This window comes from Thunnus maccoyii, chromosome 17, assembly GCF_910596095.1.
Source record: "Thunnus maccoyii chromosome 17, fThuMac1.1, whole genome shotgun sequence".
Lineage (NCBI taxonomy): Eukaryota > Metazoa > Chordata > Actinopteri > Scombriformes > Scombridae > Thunnus > Thunnus maccoyii.
The window spans coordinates 25,503,949-25,515,920 of record NC_056549.1 but is presented as its reverse complement, the minus strand read 5'-3'; the positions used below and the strand labels follow the sequence as shown (position 1 = coordinate 25,515,920).

Sequence of the window (11,972 nt, the reverse complement as noted above, 5' to 3'; positions counted from 1 at the left end):
GCAGCAGTATGCTGCCCTGGTTTTCTGACATTTCATAGACCAAGCAATCAGTAAAATGGTCTGCAAATTAATCTATAATGAAGACAGCTGCATAATTAAAATACACAAAGCAAAACAGAAGCAATAAATAAAATGGCAAGTGACTTTTTAAAAATTATTTAGATTATGAAAAGAAAAGAATACTGTAGATATGAAGAGCCAATTATTTATAATAATATCTATATTTAAATAAGCATGTAAGGATACACACCTCAAATGACCAATGAGAAACTCCCAAAGAACCCTTTAACAGAGAACAATGGAAGAAACCACAGTCCCATCTGTGCTAATGCTTTCTTGGCTCTCTAGGCAGCAGCAAGCGATGAATGGTCTGCCCAGTGTTCTAGCAATGGAGGAAAACATCTCCCTTAAGGACGAACATATGCACCTGTTGGAGGGGGCTATCCTGCTCATGAGTGGATGCTGGGGCTGCTCTGTTTGGTCTTTCAGGAGCTCCTCTTCATTCAAGTGTTCCATGGAAAAAAAACAAAAACAAAAAATTACTATCAATCGCTTCTTGTGACTGACTCACTATATAAACACCATTATGGTTGCAAGAGTGAATGGATATGTTTGAGTGAAAAGTTGACATTTGCATAAGGTAGTAACATAATGCTAAAAAGACTGGAAGTTTTTCAATTAAATAAAATGAGTACATATCGCATTACAGGGCAACAAACAATGTAACACAGTGTGTAACAACAAACTGAAGATAGTTGAGCCCACACAGGATAATATACAGTAGGAATAGATTAAATCTATTTGAAGCAGCTAAGGGAGACTTGTCTGGATGTGTTATTTTACCTTGTAACTTGTTGTTGTCCTGGTCACAGGTTGGAAGGCTGACAGTTGGGGTCTTGTTGCCCTTCTTAGAAGTTTTTTTGCAACACAGTCTTTTGAACTTCTTGAAGAAACTGCAGGTCATTGTCTTGCGTGCATTTCCATGAGGCACTGGAGGTGTAGGAAATCTCAGCTGTTTTCTCAGTGCTCTCATAAAAGCTTCCTCAAAATTGGGATTCCGTGCTCTCACTGCCTCCTGCATCACTTCTACTGAGCCAAACTCCAGCAGAAGGTCATTTATGGCCATCTGGCCAATGTCTTTGTAACTTTGACCCATGAAAGAGGCATGGAAATGGTCATACAGCCTCGGGTCAGTATCTTGAAGCTGTACAACTGCTTTCCTTACAACCTCTAAAATCATTTCACCATCCCTAATGTCTATGCTGGCAAGCATTTTCCCAACCAGGAGAGTCAGCAGGGATATGTGCACAATGCTTGCCAACTGTAACTGTATTGGCTCGGACAGCTCAGGGATGATATCGTATGTGGAATTTGAAATATGCCAAGGAGGAGGAATTACTCTACGCACTATTCCACAGTCTCCTGCTGCACGTACTGGTACAGCCACAAAGTCAAGCCCCGAAGACAGCATGTATGAGTCCTGTGAATACTGTCCAAACAGGATATCAGAGTCCAGTGAATTTAGTGTTGACCAGAAGAGAGCCTGCACAGCACAGCGAGAAACAAACTCCTCCGTCCTCATGTAAAGGGCTTGAGTGACCATGCCCGGGTTGGTGACGCCCCCTCTCCTCAGCTTCCTGTAGGTCACGGTGTCACACATGCGCATTCCAGCGGGCAGGCAAGGAATCTGGTAGTCTTGTCCACTCATAACCAAATTAAAGATTCTGTCTGTAAGTTCTTTTAATTTAGAGCAGTAAACAACCTCCAGCTCACCATTGACAGACTCTTGACAGCTGTCTGTCTCTGCTGACCCCCGCTGATCTCCTCCAAGCACTGCTTGTACCAGTTCATCAGCTATGTTCGTGATAGTGTCTGCCTCATCACGAACTAAGTCTTCTGTTGTGCCAATTACTATGACAAAGTTGAAGGGACTAGTCTCAGAAAGGGACTCTGCTTCATCATTGTCAGGTACAGCACCTGGTATGACATCCAAACCACTATAGGAAGACATGGCAGACTGTCCATGAGCTTCACTGTCTTCCACAGGCAGAATGTGTGTGTTTGAGCCAATGATAATACAGACATCTCCGTGATTGCTAGAGCTCATTCCACTCTTCCTTTGTGGCATGTGAGCTCTGCTTTTTAGTACAGTCACTGTGCGAGTGATGTAGGTCTTCATAAATCTCTTTAAGCCCTCTCTGGTGCTGAAACAGAATATAGGGGACTCCACTTCCAAAAAGTTGCAGTTATCAATGGATGTAGTCTGGCTTGACTGAGCCTCTTGAGTATTGACCCTAAGCCACACCTCTTCACGGTTCAAACTTGCCATCAGTATGGTGGCAATCTTACGAACCATATCTTTGAGGTCTGGAAATAAAGTTAGGCAGCCACCGACAAAAAATACTGGGACTCTGGACTTCAGGATGGATGCCTGAGTGGATAAAGCCAGGACTGAGTTGACTGTCTTTGAAATGTGTCTAACAAGCAACTCTGTGAACACCTTGGTGTGCCCCAAAGTCTGCACTGGGAGCCGCAGAGAATTAGCCAGTGCCTGTTGGATGGAATCCCCCAGGTAGGCATGGATTTCGTCCTCAGTAAGACAGATGACTGTTGGAGAAAAGGTGCCATAGGTTCTTCTGTGTCTGTAGACCTGCGGTATCACGACATCCAGGATTATCTGTGCTAAAGACTGTACGATATCCATGCAAGAGTCTGCGAGCAAAGCTGCCAACTCAGTATTCACAAGGTTGTCTTTCAAAATGTCCAAATACCTGTAAGAAAACACAATTCATATTATGGTATTAACACTCATAAAGTTGATACCTATCTAAACACAACTTTGATATTCACAATTTTTACACAGTATTGTTTTGTCACAAAGGTATACGACTACCACATTTACACTTATACACTTATTACTGTTTGTAATAACAACATAGTGATACTATAAATGCTGTATTTTAAGTTGTAACACTTACTGTGTTGTCATTTGGATCAAACATTTATAGATGGCAAAACAAACTTCGTCTAGATCAATGGGAGACATGTCAATATGCAGAGTATCAGGCTTCTGTGCCAGTGCAGCAGAACACATGGGTTGGTCCTGGGATGGTTGTTCTGTCATGATGATGTTCCTCAGTATTCACGTAAATCTGAAAAAAAAAAAAACATTTTAAGCTTTGATAATGTGGCATTTGTTGCACAACTATGGCATTGGATTGCATTACACTAAAAATGTTAATGGTATTGAGTCCACCCCTTTGTGTAATTAAGGACACCTCCGTAAAGAATTTTTCCAATATCCATTGATTGTTTGGCCACTTGGGGGCAGAACAACAAACTGTACAAACAATGGTGACATATTATCACCTCATAAAGTTGATAATATGTCTACTTTCACACCCAGCAGACAGAAAACAACATTAGCTTCCATTTGGAATTTCTGAAAAAGCTTAGATAAACCTATTGTTCACTGTCTGCCCTGCATCAAACTGCTGACATACAAAGACATAGTGGAGCATTTATGAGCTAAAGAGCCGGATATTTCTCTCAAGAGTTGGAGGAGGCCAAAACAGAGCTAAAAGTACAGTGAATATCAGACTTAGATTCGTCAGGAGGCCAAAGACAAGATTCCAAATGAATATTAATATTACTCTGTGTCTGGTGAATGTGTAAACATTCAACATGTGTAAACTGTTTGCCAACACATAAACCATAAAACATGATAAGGTGAATGTTGTATTTAAAGCTCATGCTGCCCCAAGTGCCCCCTCCTAATGAGTAGGACTTGTCGGTTGCTATTTGTCAACACAACATTCAAAGTTGGCCGCTACTCCCTGGCTCAATGACACCAGAAGTGCATGATTCATCCTGTCCAGTGGGACCTCTCTGCTCTGTGTGTATGTGTATAGCTCAGCCCCGCCCTCAGTCAAACAGACAAAGACAGAGAGCTGAGGAGAGAGACAGAGAAGCAAACATCCCATTCTCCCCCCACTAGCTCCTGTCAGTTGCTTGAAGTGGACAAAGTGTGCATGGTTTGCGTTCGTTGTGATTATTATGTAGCTACAATGTGAAATTTCAGCAGTAGCATTGATAATTTAGCAGCAGTCCTGTCCTGCTGTTAGGCAAACACTGAAGCACATAAAATAAACACAGTGCTGTAACCTCGTCACTACATTTTCTTAGAGTCCCTACCTCACACCTTGCATGCTGTTATCGGCTGGGGGCTATGCACCCACTGATTGATGCCCAGAAATGTCCCAAAAACAGCAAAAAAATATGAATATACATTGTTTTTTAGGAAAATCTTATACAAGATGCCTTTAATGGTAGCAAAAGCTCCATGAATTCTGAAAGTTTGTAATTGTAATAGCAACAGGAGCAGTTGAGAACAAATCTCAATCTTGCTGTTACTGGGCTACCAGCTCCTATTTTATTCCTGTTGCTGAGCTTAAAAGGGAAATGAACAGTGGATACACTGGTGCTTTATAGTGTGTGGTTGCTAGTTACTGATTTGGCAGTGAGTACAAATCAATCTCAGGGTGTTGAGGCCAAGCCTTAACGGGATAAACCACTGGCAAAATCCGTTAAAGGGCTGCGCAGGAACTCATACAACTGGAGTTAGATCCAGGGAACTACTATTTTTTCTTTGTTGATATCACTTTATAAATCACATTTTACTTTTACTACAGGAAATTAGCAATATGTGTAAACACTACTGATTCAGAGAGAACACTGGGCTAATTAAAAAATTTTTTAGAGCAACTAATGTTAGGGGCAAGGATGTATTAATTATAGGTAAGTGTAAGAGTGACTCACAAATGTTTAAATGACAGCCAGCCAGAGTACCAGTGGTCAGTGAAATTTAGGAAACAAGCTAGCTTACCTTCTTGTCCTTTGCAGAAACTATGGTCTGTCTACATCCAGACTCTCACAGAGTTTTGTAAAGATAATCCTCCCACAAAGTGTCCTGTACAGTGTAGTGCACACTTCTCTTCAGGAATGGATTGTACCTTGATGTCACTCCTTTATGAAAGATTCTGGAATTCTGTTTGTGTATCATCAAGGGAAGTTATCATATTATCATATCATTATAATATTGTCATATAAAGTGTATTTATATATACATACAGTATATAAATATAAATTCTCAAGTTCATTCAATCTTCTCAAATGTGAAGATATGCTGCTTCTTTTGTCTTAGGCCTATGTGATTTTAAACTGAACATCTTTATGTGTTGGATTGCAAATTAAAGCAATTCAATGTTATTGATGTTATTGAGCTATTGTGATGAACATTTATCACAATTCTTACATTTTAAAGACCAAATGATTAATTTACAGTGGTGGACAGTAACTACATACATTACAGCAAGAACTATTGCACTCATGTGATGTGCCCATAAAATTCTTCTGCATTCTAAGAGTAAAAGTACAGGAGTTTTGCCTGTAACAGTTTTATTTTTATATTGAGTATCTTTAAAATGTGGTATTACGACTTTTTATCTCCATTATTTTCAAATTTACAACATGAAGAATGGGTCAGAGAGTTGTCTCAAAAAAGATAAAATCATATACATATTGGAGGATCCTTCTAGACACAACAGAAAATACTTTAGATATCAAAAAAATTAAGATTGAATTCAATTAAACTTAAATTAAACAAAATTATATATTGAGATTTTTTTGATTTGGGATTTTTAGGAGAAAGTGAAGGTGGAAATAGAAGCAAATTTAAATACATATTTAACCACTTAACTTAATTCTGGGAAGATTTTCTACAGACATGTTTAGTAAAAACAATGTAATACATGCTTGTCTGGGTACTTAAAACCATAAAATGATCACTATTAAGTGGATTGTTACATATGAAGTGTCAAGTAAAAGTGTTCCTAATATCTTGCCCTCCTCATGTATGTTAATGGAGTGGACAAAATATTAGGAACACCATTTAATATAATGCACTCCAGTACACCACCACCACCCACTACGACCTCAATAATAAACATAAAGTAGAATTATCACCTTTCTGACAATGTCAACAAAAACTGAAAATGTATAAGCTTCGTAAATGTAGAAATTATGGCAGAGCTGCTGTATTGGATTGCATTGAATTGCACAGGTGTTCCTAATGAAGTGGCTGGTGAGTGTATAACTTGTAATAATAATTCCAAAAATGATGCCTGTGGTATTTCCCAGCTTCTTGCTCTGTGGGTATTGTAACACAGTGAGCACACAAACACCTATCAGGAGGGGTGGTATGTTACAATATTAGCCATGAACAAGATGCCTTTCTCCATAGACTTTCTATGGTGTTCAAAGCGTTTCTTCTTAACAGTACATTTGTCATTTGTCATCTTAAAAATTAGATAACTAATTAGCTAGCTAACTAACCTTTGGTCTTTGGTCCCAATCTGGCGATCGGGACCAAGGTTTATCTCAGGAAAACATTATTAGCTGATTGATAACGTAGCAATATCATAGAGCTGCAGACGGAGGGTTGGGTGGAGATTTGATTAGAGGCGAGGACTATTTGCATATTCATAGATCCGCTCATACTAAATGAAGGCAAAGGTGTGGAGTAAGCCATCGTAACATGGTAATTGAAAAATCATATCAGACAAAATGTATTATTTCAAGCAGAGCATTTTATATGTCTTAAAACATGACTGGAGGGGATCTTTAACCATGTGGACAAAACATTTTCACCTTCTGTTGTCATTTTTCTAACATGTGAAAACTTCATAGTAGCCTACATGTAAAGAGCTTTTTCACAACTGTGCGAATTGAATTTCTTTAAAATTTGAAGGCATGATGGGATTTTATGTAACACATTCACTAACACTTGTGGAATTAACCTGTGACAAAAATTCACAAACAAAAAATGATATTTAATTGTGAAATGTACAGTAATGCCCTGTTTGTTTAATCTATTTAAATCCAGATTCTTTTAATTTAACTCACAAAAACAGTACATATGCTTCGAACCAGCATGCTGCATTCTCAGAAACAACAAAAACACCAAACATCAAATTCCTTTCCTTTAAAAATGCATCAAACTGTAATAATCACTGAAAGATGGACATAAGAAAAAGACAAGCAAATGCTGTTTAGCCTGTTGAGTTTCTGGGAATGTCAGTGGGGCTGAAAAGGCAGCACTCAGTGGGAGGCTGATGATTGGTTTACACTAATGTGCTGTGGCCTGGAATGCTGCAGAGGTTGCGCCAGGGTTAGGTGCTTTGATTTTCATCAGTAAGGTCCTGCTCTTTGTCCTTTGTCCTTGTGTTATGTAGACATGTTAGAGGAGGACACACAGCACATGCAATGACACGTGTGTCATGGTGTCATGGCTGCTAAGTGCTCAGCCGGAGAGATGACACTGACTGAAACAGGGATGTGCATGTGCAAAGTGTGAAAAATAAAAACTTCACAGAGCAGTTGGTGACCACCAACCTAACATTCCTATCAGCTGACCCATTCCATTACTTCATAATTACTTCTTTCTTTTCCCAAGAAATCTCAAGAATTGACTTCCTCGACCCTGCTGAGAGCTGCTGGAAAAGAGCCGATAATTTAATTTGGCACCTTTAAAGATATGTGACTCCATCCCATCTGTCTCCCCAGATGGTCTCTGTGAATCTCAACACAAGCTGCAACAAATCTAGGCAGGAGCAGAATGAGATGCTCTGCACTCTTCCTTTAATTACTGCTGCCTTCAGCGAGATGTAAAACCATTGCAAGTTTTCATTTGTAGAAATAAACTCATCTTGTATACTTAACTTGCACTTTACAAGCTGTTATGCCCCTCCCACTGTCTAGGAGGCTGCCCTGACAATTGGCTGACAGTGGAGGGTCATCAGGAGATTGAGTTCTATAAAAGCTGGCTGAAGTGGTCACTCTTGGGGTGCATCTCAATTTTCTTAATTGCATCCATGGTTCCCTTCACGGGTATCTTTTCCTTGCATCTTAGTCTCTCACCCATAAGGATGCCAGGAGAGAGGAAATGAGGAAATGAGTTTTTAGAAAAAAGAGACGTCCTTTCCTCTGAAGTGTCATGTGAAGCGACGTCCATTTCTGATCTGCTGCATAAAGCTGCCAGCATCTTTCATTACCGTCATATTCACACTGACACAAATAGTAGCCACCACACCTCCACCCCCGTTATGATGGCAATGAAAAAGAGGTCTTTAGGCTTCATATGTCATTTACTCTGTCACTGTGATTTCAGCAAATCAGCTGCTGAATCCAATCAGGTGTGTTCACAAACTGGATGTAATGCCAGCTGAGTCCTTTCAACTCATTAAGCTAATTAAGAATGTAAGGTAACATGCCTATATAAGTGTCAAATAATTCTTGACCAAACCAGAACCATTGAGAAACGTCCAAGAAGAACAGGAGCATCACTGACGCAGGAGAACACAACTGCAGCGTGCAATCCTGTGTTTACTAGAGGTAATCATCACACAAATCTAATGCTTTAATAGAATTTAAAGTAACACATTACAAATACAGCAAACATACAGATAGCTGTGGGTTGCCTCAGCTGCGGTGCATGGACACATTAATGAAGGATATGAGATGGATTAAATGATCTCATTGATCTCTTGAGATGCGCTAGTGAGTGTTTGCACCATTCTGACATATTGACTTGTATAATTACAACTCTTGAGTTCATCATAAAAAGTTCACAACCCTGTACATAAAGCAGTATGTCTTGTGCATATTTTTCTAGAATTCAAACAAAGCACAGTCATAGGCCAACAGTGAGAACTAGTACACTGTAACCTCATATTGCTAGAGGACATTGCTATTGCAAAATGGGGAAAAGATGCTGGAAGACTTTTCCTTTGTGCTTCAGTTCATGTCCGGCACTTTGACATTCAGATGACAGCCACACAATGGAGATCACCATTTCCTTGGCAGGGTCTAACCTTTTAACATTTAAGTACTTATTTGTAGAATATGGCAACACGAAAGGGCTTACATAACAAGGTTTCAAAAAAATGTCTCTGAACCTGCCTGAAATCATGTGTTTCCTTCATACAGTTGCTGACTATTTCAACAGTTTTAGACCCAGAATTTCAAGAACACAGATTCTTCAAGACTGTTTCATGTTCCACAACATAAAACAAATGGTTTTAATTTGTCAGAGTATAAAAATATATCAATGACAAAAAATACATACATACAAATTTATCTTATTTCTATCTCGTTATAACTTGTTAAACTTGTTATAATTATAAACTCAACTAGTAATCTTTTGCTGTTGGTTTGACCAGTCTGGAAACTTTGGTTCTTCTCTGCTTCCTCCTTTTTAAAAAGGTCATTAAAGCCCACCTGGAGGTGTGTTGTCTCTGAGTGGGTGGGTGGGTGGGGGACAGGCAGAAGTAGATGGCTTATCAATCAGCTGTTTGGTGATGCCGCTACTTGTGCCTGACAGTGCATAATCCTCTTCCTTCTCACATGCTTGGCCACAAGTAGCAGCTCCAGCTCCAGGAGATGATGAGCTACTACCACTTGAGGCCACATCAACCACAAACTCATGGTTTTCCCCCACACAGGTCAATCAGGACTGGGGGCTCAATAGACGACCGCCTCCCAATGGCATTATGCATTTGAAAAAACCATGGCCAAGTGGCTGCTGTGTCCTCCACCCTGTCTGTCCCCGTCCCTGTTTGAGCTCCTGGAAGATATATCAAACAAGGGATTTTTCAGTGAGATGTAGACACACTGAAACCACTAGCATGTGATGATATTATGTAAAACAACTAAAGACAAATGCTTTCTATGGAAGTGCACTGAGCTCTTAATAATTACAAAATCTCACCTTATATTTTCTCTTTAAATTATCCCATTTTTTGGACACTTGAGTGCCCATCAGCCTTATAATTTCCATGTGAAGTACAAAACACGTCAACTTATTGCAATCCTGAATGATGCCAGACACAATATATTTATGTTCAGTATTAGTAAAAGGATAGTTCTTCTTGTTATAATAGTAAAAGTGAAAATGGCAGAACATATTCAGCTGTGGAACGTTCTTTTTCAAAGTTATTAACAAGGTTTATTCTCACATATGGCCTTTGACTGATGGGTCTCACATGCAAAGTGAGGGGAATAGTTGAAGTGTAATAGTGTGACATTGCATAGATTATTACAGAGTACAGCTGCTTGTGTGCAGAATTATAGCATTGAGAAAAAAAGATGTGAAACAGTGGAGTCATCCCCAGGCCGTTTAATTAATTTGGTTGTGTCTTCGTCTTTCCCTGGTAGATGAGACATATTTCAGTAAAGGTCAACCAACAAGCCATGAAACACACTATTTCACTCAAATAACATGCAGAAAAATTCACAATTGCACAATACACAATTACATTTTTTTTTTACATGCAGCTCTTGCGTTGACTTCCTGTTTCTCACATTCCTGAGCCAGTTTGTGACAAAATAAAAGTGTATGGAATGGATTGAATCGTGTATCTAATTTAACATAAACTGTAATGTTAGCATGTCTGGCTGTCTAGCCTAGTACATACATGCAAGGCCAAATAAGGAGCATGTCATTAGCTTACTACGTTATCATAAAAAAGCCCTGTTCATGGGCAAATTATGTTCTAATATGACTAAATTGCTACAGCAAAAATGATTTGCTAGAAACATTCTGCTGAATTATGTTTTCTCTGAACATACTGAGAAGATGTTGGTAACATATTTGGCAAGTTGCAAAAATGGGTGAAATGTTCTGCTAGTAGAAACTACAGCATTATTCACTTTTTATGCTTGTGTTCAGGTACTGGCAGCACTTGGTAAAGGTTAGGGAAAGTTTGTGGTCTTGGTTTAACACAGAAAAAGTCTGCAATAACTTGAAGCACAACATGTTCATTAACATTTAAGCAAAACCACAATCTTTCACTAACCTGAACCAAGGTACTTTAATTGCCCAAATCTGATCACATGCAGGACATGGGATAAAAACCTGTGTCAACCTCCTCCCTGCAATTTCAGAGAGATACATAGATGTAGCTTCATTCATTCATTCATGCAAAAAAACGTTACCTGTGAACATAATCCAGGCAGTGATTATGTTAGTCAAAGCAACCTAATTGGGGAAAAAGATCTCCTGCATGTGAGCATAATTTCTAGGAGACAAGGTTGTCAGAGGGCACGTGTATGTCAGAGTTAAAGCTAACGTTAGCAGCTCTGTCCTGATCCTTAATGGATTTGGAGAAGGTGACGCTTCAGCAACCTCAGACAAACTTGTTAACCTGAGATAGTGAAAAGGCAAGAAAAAGCATAATAGTCTAAATATGTTTTTCTATAATAAGCATCCAGACAAGGTTTTGTTAGATCAAACTCAAAAAATTGTCTTCTCTTCTTCATCATAATATACCATAATTCTAGAGCTGACTCACCCTTATTTTCCTCAAAACATGTAGCTTTTGCCACTTTTAAGCACATTATGTATGTAGTCATTAAGTGTATATTTAAAACCCTGTAATGCCTACTGTAGTCTGTGTCTCTTATCAAGGAGTTAAAGGAGTGTAATTATATGCACATCCTGTATATGCAAGGCTATCAGAAAGCAGCATCAATGGAAAAAAGAGTAACGCCTGCACTCCAAGCCACAAAATTTAATCAGGACAACATTCTCAGATCTTCTTCAGGTCAAAATGTTTGTAAAAATGGAAAAACACACCAATATTTATACATCCATACACACCAACAGGCTGACAAGCTCTATGATGACAGGTGTGGTTAACCATCCAAACTGCCCAGGGTGATAAACATCTCAGAGCAATTAACTGTCCGATAAAGTACATCACAAAGAGGAGGAATACAAAGGCCATACTTCAAAACAATACATCAAAAATACATCAAACATATCACAAATATCAAAACATACATATATCTCATATATTAAACCTTACATCAGATACATCATCACATAATATATCAAAATCAACTTCACACATGTT

At 38.9% G+C, this 11,972-nt stretch overlaps 1 protein-coding gene across 1 annotated transcript; it reads right to left on the bottom strand.

The window, feature by feature from the left end:
• Positions 1–202: 202 nt before the first annotated feature.
• Positions 203–4,983, bottom strand: LOC121882563. The gene is made up of 4 exons (XM_042390910.1): positions 4,886–4,983; positions 2,979–3,152; positions 844–2,771; positions 203–497 (listed from the first exon to the last, which is right to left on the bottom strand). The coding sequence occupies exons 2-4, from the start codon at positions 3,122–3,124 to the stop codon at positions 286–288; spliced, it is 2,286 nt and encodes a 761-aa protein (XP_042246844.1). The 5' UTR covers positions 3,125–3,152; positions 4,886–4,983; the 3' UTR covers positions 203–285.
• Between the last annotated feature and the right edge of the window lie 6,989 nt (positions 4,984–11,972).

Coding starts and splice junctions, on each gene's coding strand:
- LOC121882563 (XM_042390910.1), bottom strand. CDS start 3,124: ATGACAGAACAACCATCCCAGGACCAACCCATGTGTTCTGCTGCACTG. Junction 2,772..2,978: donor TTGATCCAAATGACAACACA/GTAAGTGTTACA, acceptor GTTTTCTTACAG/GTATTTGGACATTTTGAAAG. Junction 498..843: donor GGACAACAACAAGTTACAAG/GTAAAATAACAC, acceptor ACTTGAATGAAG/AGGAGCTCCTGAAAGACCAA.